Raw genomic sequence first — 20,639 nt, forward strand, 5'->3', positions numbered from 1 at the left:
AACCAGGGCCATTAAGGAAAGGTCCACAGGGCAGAGAGATCAGCTTTGCTTCGGGATTTGCATATGCGTCTCAAGGCCTGAGCTCCGCCCTTCCCCTTTCTGTGTTCACCAGAACTCCAAAAATCCTCTGCTTTTATTTTGGAGTTTTTCGTGTTGTTTTTTTTCTATGCCTGTCTCCTCTCTGCTGGGCTGGCTGCTCTCAGAGTCTCTGGTGTCTGGTCTCAGTCTATCTATGGTTGGAGTTTGAATCAGTAGAATGAGTTTCCGATAAGGGCAGCCACTGCAGTTCTCCTTTCTCCTTCCCGGAGCTGACAGCCCCTCCTCCCCCGGGACTGAGCCTGGCAGGGAGGGGCGCGGGTCCCCTGGCCGCAAAAACTTACAGATTTCGCTGATCTCAGCAGTTCCACGTTTTCATGAGTGTTGTATGAAGTATGCCCAAAGACAGATTGCTCTGTGGTGTCCAGTCCACGCAGTTCCTGGCTTTTTACCTACTTTCCTGGAGGAGTAACTAAAACTTACAGCTCACCAGTCTGCCATCTTGCCCCGCCTTGTTAACTGTCTTTTAAAGTCTTTCACCCATTTTTCTGTTTGTATGTTTTTTTCCCCTCATTGTTTTGTGACCACCCCTCTTAAGAAAAGTACCTACTATCTGTCATGTGAATGGAGAATAGTTTTTCCCAGTCATTTGATATATAGAAGTCTTAATTTTAAGGTGAAATCAAATTCATAGTCTTTTACTTTATGGCACCTGGGTTGAGAACTTCATATATATATACACATATATATTTTTTAATTCAGATTTTTCACATACCATACAACTATCCAAAGATCCAAAGTGTACAATCAGTTGCCCATACCATCATACAGCTGTGCATCCATCACCACAATTTTTTTTCAATTTTTAGAACATTTTCATTACTCCAGAAAAGAAATAAAGACAAAAAAAGGAGACTCAAATCCTCCCATACCCCTAACCACCCCCCTCCATTATTATTTTTTTTTACATTTTTTATTGGGAAATATATATACAGAACAGTGATAACTTTCAAAGTATGATTTAACAAGTAGTTAGCAAATTTCAAAAAATGTTATGGGTTACAGTTCCACCATTTCCAATATTTCCTTCTAGCTATTCTAATACTCTAGCATCTAAAAAAAAAAGAAATTATATAAAGATTCAGTATTCATATTCCTTCGTTAAATTCCATCTTGTCTGTTGCTACCCCTTCCTCTTGTTTAATCACTTCCTCGATCTTCAGGGATGTCTAGGCAGTGACCACCCTAACTTGTTCATGTTGAAAAGGGGTGTTGACATTATGGGGAAGGGAGCTACATCTGGTTGATGTTCTTGAAGAGGCTGTTGCCTCTGGGTTTGGGGACTTATCTGGCATAGGAACACTCTGGAGGATTTAAGTTTCTGAAAAATAAACTTAGTGAAACTTTTTTTATAGAGTCTCAGATAGGACTGTATTAGTTAGTGTTCTTTAAGGAAACAGAATCAACAAGAGATATCTATAAATATAAGATTTATAAAAGTGTCTCATGCAACTGTGGGGATGCACGAGTCCAAATTCCATAGGGCAGGCAGCAAACTGGCAACTCCAATGAAGATGTCTGATGAACTCCTCAGGCAGCAAACTGGCAACTTCAGTGAATGTGTTCCATGAACTCCTCAAGAAACAAACCGGCAAATTCAATGAATTCAGGAAACACTTTTCTGGTCAGCTGAAGAAGTGAAGGTCCTCTGTCTGTCTGGCTTAAAAGTCTTCAGTTGATTGGATTAAATCCAGCTGATCTCATACTCTCATTGTGGAAGACATGCCCTTCGTTGATATCATCAGTCACAGCTGCAGCCAATTGACTGACGATTTAACAAAACCAGCCTTCTGGTTTATCAAGCAGCCACCAACATCCTCACAGCAATGGTTAGGCCAGTGTTTGCTTGACCAGACACCTGGTTACCATCACCTGGCCAAGTTAACACATGAACCTAACCATCACAGGGAACTTGTTTAGTATTTTGGGGGCTGCTGTTGGTTAGGGCATGGCATACTGTGACCATTTGGGATGTCTAGCTGGAGCTTGCACAAGAGAAACCACCACCATAGCCTCTTGACTCTATTTGAGATCTCTTAGCCACTGTAACCTTATTTTGTTACCTTTCTTTTCCCCCTTTTGGTCAAGAAGCTTGAATGAGCATTTAAGTTGCTCTTTCAGGACTGTAGAGTTTGGGTTAAGAGCCCTGGAAACTGGCTGCCCGTGTTCAGATCCTGGGAAATCTTGGCTTACTTACTTTACCTCTCTGTGCCTCGGTTTAATCTGTGAAATGGAAAAAACAGTACCTACCTCAGAGGCTTGTTTTGAGGATTAAGTGAATTAACTCAGGTAGAGTGCTTTTGCATAGTGCTCAAAATGTTCAACAATGTATGTATTGAGTTAAATAAATTGGATTGTCACAGTCTCAGTGAATGAAACCAGGAATTCCAAGGGAGGCTGAGCTTAATCAGGAATCTCCATGGCTTTTTTTAAAAATTCAATTTTATTGAGATATATTCACATACCATGCAGTCATACAAAGCATACATTCAGTTGTTCACAGTACCATTATACAGTTGTGCCTTCATCAACAAAATTAATTTTTGAACATTTTCATTACCATACACTCAAAAATTATAAGAATAAAAATTAAGGTGAAAAAGAATAAGTAAAGTAAAAACACCGGGTGCCTTTTCTCCCCCAATTTTTCTACTCATCCATCCATACACTGGACAAAGGAGAGTGTGGTCCATATGGCTTTCCCAATCCCATTGTCACCCCTCATGCACTACATTTTTAAACAATCATCTTCAAGGTTCAAGGATTCTGGGTTGTAGTTTGATATTTAAGGTATTTACTGCTAGCTATTCCAATTCATTAGAACCTAAAAAGGGTTGTCTATATTGTCTGTAAGAGTGCCCACCAGAGTGACCTCTCGGCTCCTTTTGGAATCTCTCTGTCACTGAAGCTTATTTCATTTCATTTCACATCCCACTTTTGGTCAAGAAGATGTTCTCTATCCTACGATGACGGGTTTAGATTCCTCCCCAGGATTCATATTCCTTGTTGCCAGGGAGATTTACTCCCCTGGGTGTCAGATCCCACATAGTAGGGAGGGCAGTGATTTCACTTGCCAAGTTGGCTTAGCTAGAGAGAGAGGGCCACGTCTGAGCAACAAAGGGGCATTCAGGATGAGGCTCTTAGGCACAATTATAGGCAGGCCTAGTCTCTCCTTTGCAGCAACAGTTTTCCCAATGGCAAGTCACATGGTAGAAGGCTCAGCCCATCAAACCACCAGTCCCCTATGTCTGTGAGCACATCAGCAACCATCAAGGTGGGGAAGCCCAACACCCCTGCATTCTCCACCAGCTTCTCAGGGGGGCTTTGCATATTTTCTTCAGTGTTGTTTTTTTTTTTTAAATTAACTCTTTTTTTAAAAAAAATTAACTATTAACTATATCAAAAAAATAAAAAAATACAATAAAAAACATTTCAAACAAACCATAACAAGGGAGTAAGAAAAAGACAACTAAACTAAAATAACTACTTTGCTTCCAGCATGTTCCTACTCTACACAAGAAAATAACCTAATATAGCAACATTTCTGTGAACTTGTTCCTACCATACCCACCAGAAATTGACAAACCATAGTCATTCCTGGGCATTCCCAGAATGTTAAATTTACCCACAATAGCTTATCTGTTATTATTGGGTTATTGTTCCCCCTTCACTAATTGCTCTCTATCGCTAGTTCCCCTACATTCTACATTTTAAATAATTTATTTTACGTTTTTCAATGTTCACATTAGTGGTATCATATAATAGTTCTCCTTTTGTGCTTGGCTTATTTTGCTCAGCATTATGTCTTCAAGGCTCATCCATATTGTCCTATGTTTCAGAACATCATTCCTTCTTATTGCTGCATAGTATTCCATCATGTGTATATACCACATTTTATTTATCCACTCACCTGCTGAAGGACATTCGGGTTGTTTCCATCTCTGGGCAATTGTGAATAATGCTGCTATGAATGTTGGCATGCAGATATCTGTTCATGTCACTGCTTTCAGATCTTCTAGGTATACTGAGAAGTGCAATTGCCTGATTGAAGGGTAACTCTATATCTAGTTTTCTAAGGAACTTCCAGACTGACTTCCAGAGTGGCTGAAACCATTATACAGTCCCACCAACAATGAATAAGAGTTCCAATTTCTCCATATCCTCTCCAGCATTCATAGTTTCCTGTTTGTTTAATGGCATCCATTCTTATTGATGTGAGATGGTATCTCGTTGTGGTCTTAATTTGCATCCCTCTAATAGCTAGTGTTCCTTTTGTTTCTTGGTCATTTGTATTTCCTCTTCAGAGAACTGTCTTTTCATATCTTTTGCCCATTGTATAACTGGGCTGTCTGTACTATTGTCATTGAGTTGTAGGAGTTCTTTATATATGCAAGATATCATTCTTTTGTCAGATACCTGGTGTTCTATTTTGCTAATGCTGCCAGACTGCAAAACACAAGAAATGGATTGGCTTTTATAAAGGGGGTTTATTTGGTTACAAAGTTACAGTCTTAAGGCCATAAAGTGTCCAAGGCAAGTCATCAACAATCGGGTACCTTCACTGGAGGATGGCCAATGATGTCCGGAAAACCTCTGTTAGCTGGGAAGGCACGTGGCTGGCATCTGCTCCAAAGTTCTGGTTTCAAAATGGCTTTCTCCCAGGACACACCTCTCTAGGCTGCAGTTCCTCAAAAATGTCACTCTTATTTGCTCTTGAGGTGTTTGTCCTCTCTTAGCTTCTCCGGAGCAAGAATCTGCTTTCAATGACCATCTTCAAACAGTCTCTCATCTGCAGCTACTCTCAGCTTCTGTGCATTCTTCAAAGGGTCCCTGTTGGCTGTAGCAAGCTCACTCCTTCTGTCTGAGCTTAAATAGTGCTCCAGTAATTTAATTCAGACCCACCCTGAATGGGTGGGGCAACACCTCCATGGAAATCATCCAACCAAAGGTCTTGTCCACCGTTGATTGAATCACATCCCCAAGGAAACACCCAAAGGATTCCAAAATCTAATCAACACCTGCGGTCGTAGTTGATTCGTCTGGGGGGGGGGGGGGGTGGCGGCCGGTTGCTAAATCCTAGGCTCTCAGGACTGCTCGGAGGGTACCGGCGGCGGGGGCTCTTTCCCGGAGGCGAGGGCGAGGCGGGGGACTTGGCCAGGTCCCCGGCGGTGGCGTGCAAAGTATGGAGGGCGGCGAAAAAGGAACAGGCGGGACACATTTCTTTTAGGGTAAAGAAGCCAAGAGAGTTTATTAGGGGAGAGTACAAGCTTATATCGGGCGGTTTAGAGGGCGGGGTAGCTGTAGAGGTTAAAGGCTTGGATTGGTTCTGAGAGGGCGCGGAGGTTGTTTGAAAAGGGGCGGGAGTTGCTCCGGTAACGGGGAGTGGGCGGGCAAGGTAAAGGGGGCGGTTTTTTCCGGCAAGCTTCCCCTGACGGTTTTACTTTGGGGTGAGGAAATGGGGCCTGCATTCGGCTTCACTTTCTCAGGCCCGGGGGGCCGTGGAGGGCGCTACCACCCTTGCCCCACTACCTTTCCTAGGGGCTGATCAGTTCCCCTGGCCCAGGCCCGCCAAGTTGGAACTCGATAACAGTGTCCCGCAAACACCAATATGTCTGCCCACACAAGATTACATCAAAGACAGTGGAGTTTTGGGGGACATAACACATTGATCTGGCACACATGATTTCCGAAATTTTTTTCCCATTGAGTTGGCTGCCTCTTCACTTTTTGACAAATTCCTTTGAGGTACAGAAACTTCTAAGCTTGAGGAGTCCCCGTTTATCTATTTTTTCTTTTGTTGCTTGTGCTTTGGGTGTAAGGTCTAGGAAGTGGCTACCTAATACAAGGTCTTGCAGATGTTTCCCTACATTATCTTCTATGAGTTTTATGGTACTTTTATATTGAGATCTTTGATCCACTTTGAGTTCATTTTTGTGTAGGGTGTGAGGTAGGGGGTCCTTTTTCATTCTTTTGGATATGGATAGCCAACTTTCCCAGCCCCATTTGTTGAAAAGACTGTTATGTCCCAGTTCAGTGGCTTTTGGGGCCTTATCAAAGATCAGTCAGCCATAGATCTGGGGGTCTATCTTGGAATTCTCAATTAGAGGCAGGCCTAGCCTCTCCTTTTCAGCAACAGTCTTCCCAAGGGCAAGTCCCATGGTTGAGGGCTCAGCCCATCAAACCACCAGTCCCTATGTCTGTGAGCACATACAGTCTGTGAGCACATAAGTTATGCATAAGTTGTGTATTATAAAATTAAAAGGTATGTCCACAGATGAAGACGTTATAAGAATTTTCACTAAAATGTTAACAGTGCTTATCTACAGGTGGTATGATGACGACTGTTTCCTCTCCTTTTCATTTTAATTATTACTAATATTTCACTGTTGTTTTTTATCCCTATTATTATTGCTATTTCTATTTAAAATAAATGTACAGCGTTTGGGTCTCCTAGAAGGCACTGCCAAAGTCCTCTGGGAAGTTCCGGGTGCGACCACTCCGGCCGTGCAGGGGCTTCTGGGGATTGTAGTTCATAGTTTCCGCTGCGCGTGCGCTGTGGTTCCGGTCGCGCTCTTCGGGCGACATTGTTTGCGACGCTGAAGTGAGTCTCCCGCTGGGTCGCGCCCCTTTTGGAGCCGGCGCTGGGCCTAGGGATGGAGGTTGGGGAGCAGTGACCCGGTCCGGTTGACTGGAATAAGAGTTAAAGGCAGTGATGGTGACTGAGGACGAGGGCCTTCTCGGCGGGGTGGGGTCGTGAAGGACTCCGGCCCGGCCTCCCTGGGATGGGGCGGGGAGAGCAGCTCCAGGCTCGGAGGGGGAATGCGGGTTTCGGGATTGCGGCTTGGGCTGTGCGACCCTGGGTCGGGGTTGTTGGCAGTTTTGGGACGTGCATTTCTGGTCCCGAGCGGGGCAGGGATTCGTTGACAGAGACTTCGCATCGCCGGTTGGGGAGATAATGGCTTGGGCTGGGCGTCCCTGACTGGGAGGTGGGGTTGGCCCAGGCAGTTCATCACTGGGTTTGGGGGCGGCTTGGGCTGCTAATCCCCTGTCGGGGGTGGACATTTCCGGCCCAGCACTCCTTAATTTTCTCTTGGGAGGGGAACCGGCTTGGACCCTGAACTCCGAGTTTGGGATTTGACAGCCGACTCCAGCGGGGGTGTTCTTGGCTAAAGAACCGAGGGACAGTAGACTGTATATCCCATCTCTCGAGTAATAAAGCTGGAGTTTTATATCTCAGAATCCATTTTGAAAAGAACTATCGAAGATAATTAACCTCATCCTTACTCTACATGAGGTGCGCCAAGGAGTGCGAACTTTGAGGATTTATAATACACATAACAAATAGTAAATTGTTAAATTGCAATCAACAAATTGGAAATTTGAACAGACTATATTTAATAAAATTAGAGAATTAATGTTAATTGTTTTAGGTGTGATAATAGTATTTTATAAAGAATTTCATATCTTTTAGCGTGACATAATGAAATGTTTATGAAATAAAATGTCAGGGATTTGTTTCAAAATAACATGTGGGGCTGATGGTCATGTAAGATGATGCAGCCTCTTTGGCAAAAATTATGGCAGTTCCTCAAGAAGTTAAACATGGAGTTACCCTGTGAACCAGCAATTCCACCAAAGAAATGAAAACATATACACCACAGAAAAACTTGTATGGGAATGTTCATAGCAACACTACCCATAATAGCCAAAAGTAGAAGCAACTCAACTGTTTATCAGCTGATGAAGGGATAAATAAAATGGAATATAATGCATTATTATTTGGCCCTAAAAAGGAATGAAGTACTTGTACATGCTACAGCATGGGTGAACCTTGAAAACATCATGCTAAGTGAAAGAAGTCAGTCACAAGAGACCACATATTATACGATTCCATTTATTTTAAATGTTCAGAATAGGGAAATCTCTGGAGACAGAAAATAAATCAGTGGTTGCCTAGGGCTGGGGGGATTGGGAAGAGTGACTGCTAACAGATATATTTCTTTCTGGGATAATGAAACTGCTCTAAAATTGATTTTACTGCCTTCTAATATGGTATGCAATTTACCTTTATTACTATACTTTTTTTTTTGTATTTTTTTTTTGTCTTTCTGCCCCTCACCGGTGTAACCTCCATAATGGCAGGGGTCTTTGTCTATTTGTTCCTTGCTGAATCTACAGAGGATAGAATAGCTGCTGGCATGCAGTAGGCCCTCAAAATGTATGTGTTGAGTGAATGAATGAAAGAATAATCACTGGTGACCCATTTTTCTCCCCTCAGCCCTTCCTCTTCAGTACATACTTCTTTCTAAGGAGTACTGCATAAAAGAGAAAGGAATGACTTTAGTCTATCCTGCAAAACAGTCTCAGGTTAGTGGCAACTTAACATTTGCTGTACTCAGTATAGAGTAGGGGTTAAGAATGTAGAACTCTGGGTTTAAATCTTTGTTCAAATATTGACTTTGAGCAAGTTATATCTGTGCCTCAGTGCCTCTGTAAAATAATAGTCCCTATCTCACTGGTGAGAGTCAAATTAAATGAAATAGTACATTCTCTGTGCTGAGCCCAGTGCCTGGCACGTAGAGCTTAAAGTTGTCATGATTTTCTGAAATGTTTCTGCTTCTGAATAGAAGACACATTTTATTAGCTTCTTTGGAACTCTCTGTGCCTCAGAGCTTCTGGAAAATTCTCTAGAAACCCTTTTCTTAGGTTATGGGGGTTTCTTGAGAATTCTAATTCTGTGTCTATTGACCTCATTGATTAAACAAATTATTCTGACTGGTATTATTCCCAGGGCTATGCTAGTGGGGCTCTGAGGAACTAGCAAGGGACATTATAATACTACCACTTTTTAAGGTTTGGTATTTGTCACCGAAAGTTCTGAGCACTTTAAAAGACATTATATCTAATTCTTACTACACTGCTGCAAGGTATATATTATTATGCCTCCTGTACCCCTGCCTCAGAACCCACTGTCCGTCTGCCTGGATGTGTTCCCCCAAGATTTTATGTGACTTGCTATCTCACTGTATTCTGGTCTGCTCAGTTGTGGGTCATCTCTGAAGTAGCCCTCTCTGGCAGCCCTGTCTTCTGACCCTTTCTGATATTTTTGTTACAGTTCTCATCACCACTTGACATATTACATAATTATTTGTTTGTCTCCACCCAGTAGAAAGTAAGCTTCACAGGGGCAGTGATTTATTTTTTGTTCTTGGTCATTACTGGTGCTTGGCAGTATGGTGCTTGCTGAGTGAACATGGAGCTCATTGGAGTCAGATGATACTGCTTCAAAAGCCAGGTTCTGTTACTTCCTCACTGTGTGATCTTGGGACAGTTGGCTTCTCGGTTTTCTCATTTGTAAAATTAGGATAATAATACTATTTACCACATAGATTGGTGATAAGAAGTATATGAGTTAATCCATTTACAATACTTAGGAGAGTGCCCAGCATTTAATAAGTGCCCAGTTAATATTACCTTCTTTTAAAGCATATCATTACATTATACATATTTGTTTTGTCTCTTTTTGGGCTTTGAGCCTCTCATATAAAATATCCCTTCCTCATTGATTTTTTCAGCTGCACCTGTACTTAGTAAACTTAATGCCTAGCACACAGTAGGCACTCAAATATTTGTTGAATGAATACATGGTAAATTTAAGGAGTAGCTCCAGGTAGATGAGAAGTAAAGTTCAATAAAGGGGTTCATGGGAGTAAGGTTGGAAATATTGGGAAAAAATCATAGATTTCTTTGACTATCATGCTCCATTTCACCTTCATTGTAAATAATAGTAACTAATAACAAAACAAGTGATATTTATTGAGCAAGGGACTGTGTATGGGCTTTACAAACATTATCTTGCTAGAGGCTCACACCCCTCTTATGAGGTAGGTACCACTGTCTACATTTTACAGGTGAGAAGAAAGCTTTGGAGAGGTTACATGCCTTAGATATCTTCTGTTTTCTCCTCCTGAGCCATTCTCTACTCTTCTTCATCCTGCTTTCTGCCTCAGGAGGCTGACCTCCTGTTAAAACGTAAGTCAGATCACATCACTCTTCTGCTCAAAATGCTCTCATTTAACAAGAGTAAAAGTTTCAGTCCTTATAATTGTCTGCAAGACCATATACTATCTGACTCCCCATTTACCTGGCTTCACTATATCACACTGGCTTCCTTGCTGGTTCTGAAACATGCCATGCATGCTTGCACCTCAGGGCCTTTGCACTTGTTCCCTATGCCTGAAATACGGATATCAGTATTGCCTGCTCCTTTACTTCTTTAAGTCTTTATTCATATATCACCTTCCCTGGCCACCCTATTTCACTCCCTCTCTCCCTCCTTTTTTCCTCCGTAGCACTCATCATTGTTATATCTTTAGGGTAGATCACTGTCTGGCACACACATAGTAGGCAGTTAGTAAATATTTGTTGAATGAGAAAATTGTAGTTCCTGACCTCTTTAAGTTTATTGCCAAAGGCAGAAGGTAAACAAGCACAATATAGTGCTGTGATAGGGCAAGTGTCAGCCACAGTAGGTGCCTAATATAGTAGAAGTTGACAAGGAGGGCTTCCTAGAGGAAGTAACATCTAAACCAAGACCTGAAGGATAACAATAATAGCAACAAAGTGTTCAAACTTTTTGTGTGGCATCCAAGATTCTTCAGGATTTGACCTCTTATGATGTTTCTGGCATCATCTTACCAACTCTGTCCTGTGATCCCTGTGTTCTGGTCCATACCCAAGTGCTTCCTGTCCTTTGATTGGGCCACATTATTACACACATCTCCTCTTTTGCTCACATTGCCATTGTTGCATGTCAGTGTTTCCTTCCTTTTCAACTTGGCAAATGCATACTACTCCTTTAGGCATCACAATTGTCATCTCTCTAAAGTCTTCCCTGACTACCTGGACCTCTCTCAGGATGTGTTGGGTTCCTCTTCCCTTATCTTTATATAGTTGTGGAATGTCTGTTACAGGAATTATCATGTTCCAGTGAATTAATTTGCTCACCTATCTACCCCACAAGTAGGAAAGAGAAGAGTGTTGAGTGTGTATGGAGGGGCAAGCTTACAGGGCTTCTGTCTGCCTGCTTCTGTCCACCTGGAGTTGTAGAGCTCAGTATCCTGTGGGCATTTCCAAAGCAGACAAGGTACCTTACATGCCGTAGATGTGTAGTCAGCATTTGTTAAAGTAATAGGCCTTCAGGGTTAGAATGAGGGCTTGGAGATAGTTTCGGAAGGCAAGAGTTAAGGTCATAGATAACTTTTACTTTTTAAAGTATTTTTTCTTAGTAAGTTTATTTTTTCAGAAACTCAAGGCTTCCAGATCAATTCTATGCCAAATAAGCCCAGAAACCCAGAGGTACCATCTCTCCAAGAACATCAATCAGTTTCATTCCTCTATCCCAAAAGGTTAACACCTCTGTCCAGCAATAAGAAGTTAAAATGGTCATTGCCCAGATATCCCTGAAGATTGAGAGAATGATCAAATGAGAGGGAGAACGTGTAACTGAGAAATTAGGATTTAACAAATGACCATGACTACTGATTCATTATATATATATATATATATATATATATATATATATATATATATATTTCTTTTTAGTGTCTAGTATATTAGAATAGCCAGAAGAAAATACAGGAAATTGTTGAACTGTAATCCAATAGCCCTGATCTTTGATAATGAGTGTATATATATATAAAAAAAAAGTCAATTGCCCATGTTTGTATGGATCTACTTCTGAATGTTTTGTTCTGTTCCACTGATCTCTGACAATACTACACTGTCTGTGCTGGTTTGAATCTATTATGTCCCCCCACAAAAGACATGTTCTTTTAATCCAGTTTTGTGGGTGCAGACTTATTAGGGGTGGGAATCTTTTGATTAGGTTGTTTCCATGAAGATGTGACCCACCCAACTGTGAGTCTAGATTAGTTTACTGATGTCCTTAAGGGATCTCAGGAACCAACACAGATCCAGACACAGACAGAAAGACTTTTGGAGATGCCAAGCTAAGAAATGTAAGCAATATAAGAAATGAAGCCCAGAGTTTGCCCTGGAGAAGCTAAGAGAGGCCCCCAGATGCTTATAGAGAAACACCCTGGGAGAACAAGCAAGGGTACATAGGAGCTGAGAGAGAGAAACTAAGAGAGGCAGAAGCCCAGAGATATTTGGGAGAAAGCCATTTTGAAACCAGAACCTGGGAGCAAAGGACCAGCAGAAGCCAACCATGAGCCTTCCCAGCTGACAGAGGTGTTCCGGATGCCACTGGCCTTTCTTTAGTGAAGGTATCCTCTTGTTGATGCTTTAGCTGGGCACTGTTATGGCCTTAGAACTGTAAACTTGTAACCTAATAAATCACCTTTATAAAACTCAATCCATTTCTGGTATTTTGCTAACAGAAGTTTAAAAAAAACCCAGAACACTGTCTTAGTTAACCGACTTCCATTGTAAGTCTTAAAATTGGGTAGAGTGCAATACTAGTGGTCAATGGTGGGGCTGGGGGGTAAAGGGTATGAATGTTTTGCGTTTTCTTTTTTCTGAAAAACTTAACTTACTAAGAAAAACTTTTATAGAATCTTAGATAGAGCCAAGGGCACTCCCTAGGGTTTTCAGTAATATTGTTGGTTTGGACTTGGCATACTGTGGCAATTTGCAATATCTGGCTGAAGCTCGCATAAGAGTAAGTTCCAGAATGACCTCTCGACTCTATTTGAAATCTCTTAGCCACTGAAACTTTTTTGTGTTCCATCTCATAGTCTCTTTTAATCGAGAACAGTTCTTGTTCTACTTTATTCTTCCCTACCATTGACTTGTTGCAGAAACCAGGTTAGTTGTCCTGCTTACCTTCTTACATTTGGAATGTGTCTGTTTGCTTCTCTTTTGGTGTTATTTAATGTGTTCCTCTGTCCATAATATTTCCTGTTAAGGAAGCTCTAAATGCTCAAGGTTTTACAGGAACACTTCATAGATGGTGCTGTGTGCCAAGGAAAAGATTTTAAGATTTTTGCATATGTGTATCTAAGTGATAATGGTTTATATGTTTTTTTGACTGTCCTTATCCCAGTGCCCCATGGCAATCTGTGCATCATTTCCCTGCTTCAGGGATGGCCAGGAAATGGGTATTTTGTTTTCCCAGATTCTATGGTACAGGCGGAGAAGGGGAAAGGGGATTGAGTGGGCCTCCATTCCCAACCCCCTTTCCCTACAGTGTCTGCCCCGAATGGGCTGTGGGGTATCTGTATTTCCTCACTCGCCAGCTCCATCCCCACCTTGTTGCCTCTCACTGTGGAACGCATACAGCCATGCTAGTGAGAGTGGCATTGTTATGAAAACAGTGCTGCCTCCCCTAGTTTTGTTTTTAATAATTGTCAGGCTTTGGTAATTGGACAGTTGTTAGTAAAAAAAAAAAATACCCTTTGTGAAATACCTTGTAGTAGCTCACAAGTTTGGTTTAGAAGCACTGCTTTAGAGTTGCTGAGTCTACAAGGAGGACATATCTGTAAATACAAAGCTCTGAGCAATGTGAAAAGTGCAAGAATATAAGTATTTTATTTAAAAATTTTTTTCTTGGTTAGGGGATGGCTCTTAAAACTGGATTATTTTTCCTTCAGCTTTTTATTTAGAAAAATTTCAACTTTCAAGCTTCTTAGTTTGCTGGAGCTGCTATGAGAAGTACCACAGATGGTTGGCTTAAACAGCAGTAACTTATTGGATTACAGTTTGGAGGCTAGATGTCCAAAATCAAGTTCTTGGCTGGCCATGTCCTCTCCAAAGCCTGTAGTGTTCTGATAGTGGCTTGCCAGCAGTCAGTCTCTGCCTCTGTCACATGGTGATCTGTCTGTTTCTGTCTCCTCCTGTGGCTTCTATTTCCATGATCATGTTGGATTAAAGGCCCACCCTGATTCAATTTGGCCTCATCTAAATAGGATCTTCAAAAATCCTACTTACAAATTGGTTCACACCCGTGGGTCCGGAAGTTAAGACTTGAACATGTCTTTGTAAGGGACATGATTCAGTCTACCATACCTAGATTCATCAGTTGTTAACAGTCACACAAAAACGTATACAAAATAGGCATACCCACACACACACGTACATATCTTTATGTCACATTGCTGAGCCAGCTGGTAGTAAATTGTAGGCATCATTATAATTTATCCCTAAGTACTTCAGCAAGTCTCTCCTAAGAATAAGGCCATTTTCCTAATTTCCGCATTACCATTACCACACCCGGGAAATTTCACATTAATGCTATACTATTTTTTATGCTTAGTTCATATGCAAATGTTCCTAATTGTCCCAATCATTTCCCTTTCCCCCTCTTTTTATTTTTTTAAATCCAGGAACGAATGCTTTTAGTTGCCTTGTTTGCTTAGTTTCTTTTAATCTAATAGAAGTAGATAGTAAATTAATCTGCCACTAAAGAGAAGTGAAATTACCAAGTCTTGGTATGTGTTGGGAAGTGGAACGCCCAAACACTGCTGGGCCTGGCTGTCAGCCCAACCTTACTTATGTGGGTGATTGATGTGGCGTGTGCTTGATGTTTAGGAAACTGACATGCAAAGATGTGGCTGTGGTCTTTACTGAAGAAGAGCTGGCACTACTGGACAAGGCCCAGATAAATCTGTACCAAGACTTTATGCTGGAGAACTTTAGGAACCTTGTCTCAGTGGGTACGTACAGTGACTCTCTGCAACTAAACATCGAGCCACTGAACTTGTTTTCTCAAATCATCCGTTTCAAACCAGGCATGAGAATCCCAGTTGGAGCACAAAGAGGAACTTCGATCGAGGAGAGAAAACTCCTAAGAGATGCATATGCATGAGTAGTTATGAGTTTCTGCAGATAAATGTGGGCAGATGGTCCCTTGTAAAGTATTGGTGAGGGAGCCTCTCCTCAGACACTGCACTCCCTGACCTATGGGCTTGGCTGATGTGGTTAGTGAGCCCTTCCTTGCTTCCTCTCACCTTTAGGCTCCCATTCTTCCCTCATTTCTCAAAGTAAGGTATGAAAGGTCACACACCATCAAGGACCTTAGACTCTCGGTTGCTTCCGGAAAAGAAACCAATGTTTTGGACAAACTAGAATTAAAGGAACAAAACCAGAACTATGGTTTGATTGAAACTTACAAGAGCACTTGGTACATAATAAGTGCAACATAAGTGTTAATTTATTTATATATATATTTTGATAAATATCTAGCCTAATTTCAACCTCTCAGAGGCCCATCTACAGAAATGTAACACCTCAGTTTGTAAGATAGTTACTATTACTATCCGTCTTATGCAGATGAAACTTCTGAGGCACAGAGTAGATAAGTTCACTTGGCTGTAGTCACATAACTTGTAAGGAAAAGCGCTAGGATTTGAACGTTCCCAGTGTGGCTCTAGACCCTGTGTTTTCATTTGCAAGATCACCTATTGACGTTCATTGCTATAGACTGTAGGCATAGGACTCCTTTGCCTAAATCTGCACATCCCTGTAGTTGTTTCTTAAACTTCATGATGCAAGCCCAACAGTGGGCCTGGAATCAAATTAATGTGTTGTGACCAGCAGTTTTTAAAAGCAAAATATATTAGTAGAATGGAACACAAAAACAATTATCAGAGTGCATTACATATAGTAAGGTATGATGAAACTTGTGTTTCATTTAATGGTCTGTGTGTACTGGGTCACATTGTAAAGTTGTTTCCAACTATAGGTTACAGTCAAAACAATTGGAAAGCCACTGCTTTGAGCCTGTTCTGAGTAACTCAAAAGTCCCCTTTTCCCTGACACCACATTATGAACTAAAAGTCACTTTCAGTAACATGACCTAGAAACTACCTTGACCCAGAAGCAGTGTGGTCTTGACCATTCATGCCATTTTGAAGCCCTAGTCTGCCTCAGCCCCCTATTTGCTATGGCCCTGTTTCTTGCTTCTCTGTATGCCATACTATTGACACAGTTCCCATTCTCATGATCACAGCTGTTTGAGATTCCACAGTAATCTAAAAGGGGAGAAATTAAGAAATGGATTGCAGGACATTGGTAGACTTTATCTCTTTACAAAGCCAGAGAACTTCAAGGAAAATAAAGAGAGTGTCTCCTTAAGTCTGACTCAAAGGTGTACATGTGCCTCCCCTCCCTAACCCCAGGACCATTTTTCACAATATTATCCCCATTTTGGTACCCACTGCTCCTTTTGGTCCACCATGTACAGTTGTACAGATTGTACACAAACATATATAATAGCCCTATACCATACAAAATTGATGTGAAGGAAGTGACATTATCAGGAGATAGGTTGTGTTGCTTGTTTCTGTGACCTTTATTCCGTGTTTTGGGAGTTCTTGTGATCCTTTGTGTCTCTCACCATGTCTAGCATATAGCACCCCATTATAATGTTATATATTTTACATATATGTATATATATATATTCTATATAAATCCTATGGAAATCTTCATACCTTCTATAGCAAAATGGTTAAAAGCTTTTTATTGCCTACTTTTGTAGCTGGTGGGTGAATTCATTCCTTTAGAATTCTCTCCAAGAGGTGTTTTGATTTCCCTGCAACACTTGCTTTCTACTTGGAAACTCAAAGGTTAGAATTACTATGATTCTAATTGTGTCATATGTGATTAGAAGCTAGTGATAACTTCCCATACCATCCTACTTCATTTTCTCAAAACCTTTGGACAAATGATTTCCTTGTTCTCTTAGCTGAATTATCTTTCTCCTCATAGGAGATGGGATTAAAAACATTTCGAATCTTCAGGAAAAAGGATTGAGTTACCTCTCCCAAGAAGTGTTCTACTGCTGGCAGATTTGGAAACAAAGGATCAGTGAATTAACAGAGAGTCGGGATTGTGTCATGAATCATCAAGGAGATTGTCCCCCTTATTTGGAAAAAGATGTTTCCCTCTGTGAAGAGTGGGCAGGAGTGTCTCTTCAGGTTTCTGGAAATGAAAACTATATAATAAATGCCATTAATTTAGAAAATCAAGATGTCACAGCTTGGAAAGGCCTGACACAGGTCCTTACCTCAGAATCTTGGAGAAAAGCCAACAAAATGACTGAGCCCTGGAAATCTCAAGGAAAAGCTAAGAGAATTCATGATGATTCCAAGGAAAATAAAGGAGAGGAACCTTGTAGATGTAATGTTTATGGGGAAAACTTGGTTATGAAATCAACAGTCGAACAACATAATGTGGTCCAGGCAGTAACAAAATCTTTCAAATATAAAAACTGTGTACTGGTCTTCTTAGATGTTTCAGATGCTCACATTCACTACAGTGCTCACATTGGAGAAAAATCTTGTAAATGTCACCGTTGTGGAAAGGATTTTAGTCAGAGCTCAGATCTTGTTGTTCATTATAAAACGCATTTGGGTGAGAAACCTTATGAATGTCACGAGTGGGGTAAGGGCTGCAAACAGAACTCATACCTTTCCAGATATCAGAAAAGCCCCTCAGTCTCAGGCAAGATGGCGGCATAGAGAGGAGTGGAAGCCAAGCAGTCCCCCTGGAACAACTACAAAAAACCAGAAACAACTAGTCAATAATCCAGAATAACTGCGGGGGGACAAACGAGACCATCCATTCATCATACACCAACCTGAATTGCGAGGAATGCCTGAGAACACAGCATAAAATCTGTAAGTAAAACCTGCGGAACCAGGTCGGGAGACCCTTCCCCCATAGCCTGAGCTGCAGAGCCGTGTGGTGCCAGAGAGAAGCTCTCTCCCAGCAAGTGAATACAGCTCAGCTGAGCTCCAACTGGGGTTTTAAGTAGCGAGCGTGAACTGCTCACTACAGGTATGCAGCCCCCAAAAACAGACAGAGGCTTTGGGTAACGACTGACCTGGGAGAGCCGGAGGGTCGCCTTGGACTGGGTCTGAAGGGGACTATCTGTTTCTTTTTTGGCTCAGTGGAGAAAGCCCCAGTCATATTCAGTTTCCAGGGCTGTGACTCTGGGAAGGGTGGAGACAGCACAAGCAGAGAGCGAGACCATTGAAATGCTAATGACCTCCACCTGAGGGGTCTGTCTTCTCTAGGAGGAAAGGGGTGGGGCCCTTTCCATTCAGAACCAGACCCCAGAGCCTGGGGGAAAACGGCCATACCTCCTCACACCAGTCAAGAATTATAGGCTAACAGGCGTCACCTGCTGGGCACAAAAGCACAGTGACCCGAGGCTTCAAAGGGTGGAGCAATTTTCTAAGACACACCCATAGGGAAACCAGATACTGAATATTTCTTCCCTCTGGGACCTGAGCCTGTTCTGGTCTGGGAAAACCTGATTTGGATAACCAAGGAAACCATGCCTAGACAACAGAAAATTACAACCTACACTAAGAAAAACAAAGTTATGGCCCAGTCAAAGGAACAAACGTACACTTCAACTGAGATACAGGAATTTAAACAACTAATGCTAAATCAATTCAAAAAGTTTAGAGAAGATATTGCAAAAGAGATAGAGGCTGTAAAGGAAGCATTGGACATGTATGCGGCAGAAATCAAAAGTTCAAAAAACCTACTAGCAGAATCTATGGAAATGAAAGGCACAACACAAGAGATGAAAGACACAATGGAAACATACAACGGCAGATCTCAAGAGGCAGAAGAAAACACTCAGGAACTGGAGAACAAAACACCTGAAAGCCTGCACGCAAAGGAGCAGATGGAGAAAAGAATGAAAAAATATGAGCAACGTCTCCGGGAACTCAAGGATGAAACAAAGTACAATAATGTACGTATCATTGGTGTCCCAGAAGGAGAAGAGAAGGGAAAGGGGGCAGAAGCAATAATAGAGGAAATAATTAATGAAAATTTCCCATCTCTTATGAAAGACATAAAATTACAGATCCAAGAAGGGCAGCATACTCCAAACAGAAGAGATATGAATAGGCCTACGCCAAGACACTTAATAATCAGATTATCAAATGTCAAAGACAAAGAGAGAATCCTGAAAGCAGCAAGAGAAAAGCGATCCATTACATACAAAGGAAGCTTAATAAGACTATGTGCGGATCTCTCGGCAGAAACCATGGAGGCAAGAAGGAAGTGGTGTGATATATTTAAGATACTGAAAGAGAAAAACCATCAACCAAGAATCCTGTATCCAGCAAAGCTGTCCTTCAAATATGAGGGAGAGCTCAAAATATTTTCTGACAGACAGACAAGGAGAGACTTTGTGAACAAGACACCTGCCCTACAGGAAATACTAAAGGGAGCACTACAGGGTGATAGAAGACAGGAGTGTGTGGTTTGGAACACAATTTTGGGAGATGGTAGCACAGCAATGTAAGTACACTGAACAAAGGTAACTATGAATATGGTTGAGAGAGGAAGATGGGGAGCATGTGAGACACCACAAGAAAGGAGGAAAGATAACGACTGGGACTGTGTAACTTGGTGTAATCTCGAGTATTCAACAATTGTGATAAAATGTACAAATATGTTCTTTTACGAGGGAGAGCAAGCAAATGTCAACCTTGCAAGGTGCTAAAAATGGGGAGGCATTGGGGGAGGGATGCAATCAGCATAAACTAGAGACTGTAACTAATAGAATCATTGTATTATGCTTCCTTTAATGTAACAAAGGTGATATACCAAGGTGAATGCAGATAAGAGGGGGGGGATAGGGGAGGCATGTTAGACACTTGACATTGGTGGTATTGTCTGATTCTTTATTCTACTTTGATATAAGGTTATTTTTCCTTTTGCTGCTTCTTAGCTGTCATTTTTTTGTTTCCTCTTTCTTTTGCCTCTCTACCTGCTTTGACTCTCCCTCCTGCCTTGTGGAAGAAATGTAGATGCTCTTATATAGATAGTGGTGAAGGTGGTGAACACATAAGTGTATGACCATGCAGAAAACCATCAATTATTTACTTGGGATGGAATGTATGGTGAGTGAACAAAACCATATTAAAAAAAAATGGGTTGATGACAAAACCTCGAGGGCAATGTACTGAGTGAAATAAGCCAGACACATTAGGACAATTATTACAGGGTCTCACTGATAGGAACTAATTATATTATGTAAACTCATAGACATGAAATATAAGGTACCAAGATATAGGACAAGGCTTAAGAATGGGGAGTGGTTGCTTAGTATGAGCAGAATGTTCAATTAGGATGAACTTAAATGTTTGGAAATGAACAGGGGTGTTGGTAGCAAGATGTGAGAATAACTAACAGCGCCGAATGGTGTGTGAATGGGGTGGAAAGGGGAAGCTCAGAGTCATATATGTCACCAGAAGGAAAGTTGGAGGTCAAAAGATGGGAATGTATAAAACTGAATCCTATGGTGGGCAATGTCCAGGATCAACTGTATAAATACTAGAAATCACTTCCATGAACCAGAACAAATGTATGACAATACAATTAGAAGTTAATAATAGAGGGGCATATAGGGAAGAACTATATACTTATTACAAACTATATACTACAGTTAGTAGCATTTCAACATTTTTTCATAAACAGTAAGAAATGTACTATATCAATACTACGAGTCAACAATTGAGGGGGTTTGGTTAGGGATGGGGAGGATTAGAGTTTCC

At 41.4% G+C, this 20,639-nt stretch overlaps 1 protein-coding gene across 4 annotated transcripts; it reads left to right on the forward strand.

The window, feature by feature from the left end:
• The first annotated feature begins 6,727 nt into the window (after positions 1–6,727).
• ZNF285 (zinc finger protein 285) lies at positions 6,728–17,675 on the forward strand. Of its 4 annotated transcripts, none has more exons than XM_037819783.1 (4): positions 6,728–6,811; positions 8,375–8,463; positions 14,647–14,771; positions 16,825–17,675. In XM_037819783.1, exons 3-4 carry the CDS (start codon positions 14,738–14,740, stop codon positions 17,574–17,576), a joined length of 786 nt encoding a protein of 261 aa, XP_037675711.1. In that variant the 5' UTR covers positions 6,728–6,811; positions 8,375–8,463; positions 14,647–14,737; the 3' UTR covers positions 17,577–17,675. The 4 variants fall into 4 exon arrangements, with proteins under 4 accessions (XP_037675711.1, XP_037675709.1, XP_037675712.1 ...); XM_037819781.1 differs by lacking the exon at positions 8,375–8,463 and adding an exon at positions 7,334–7,390 and having other exon boundaries at positions 6,736–6,811; XM_037819782.1 differs by lacking the exon at positions 6,728–6,811 and adding an exon at positions 6,852–7,390.
• The last annotated feature ends 2,964 nt before the right edge of the window (positions 17,676–20,639 follow it).

This window comes from Choloepus didactylus, chromosome 27, assembly GCF_015220235.1.
Source record: "Choloepus didactylus isolate mChoDid1 chromosome 27, mChoDid1.pri, whole genome shotgun sequence".
NCBI lineage: Eukaryota > Metazoa > Chordata > Mammalia > Pilosa > Megalonychidae > Choloepus > Choloepus didactylus.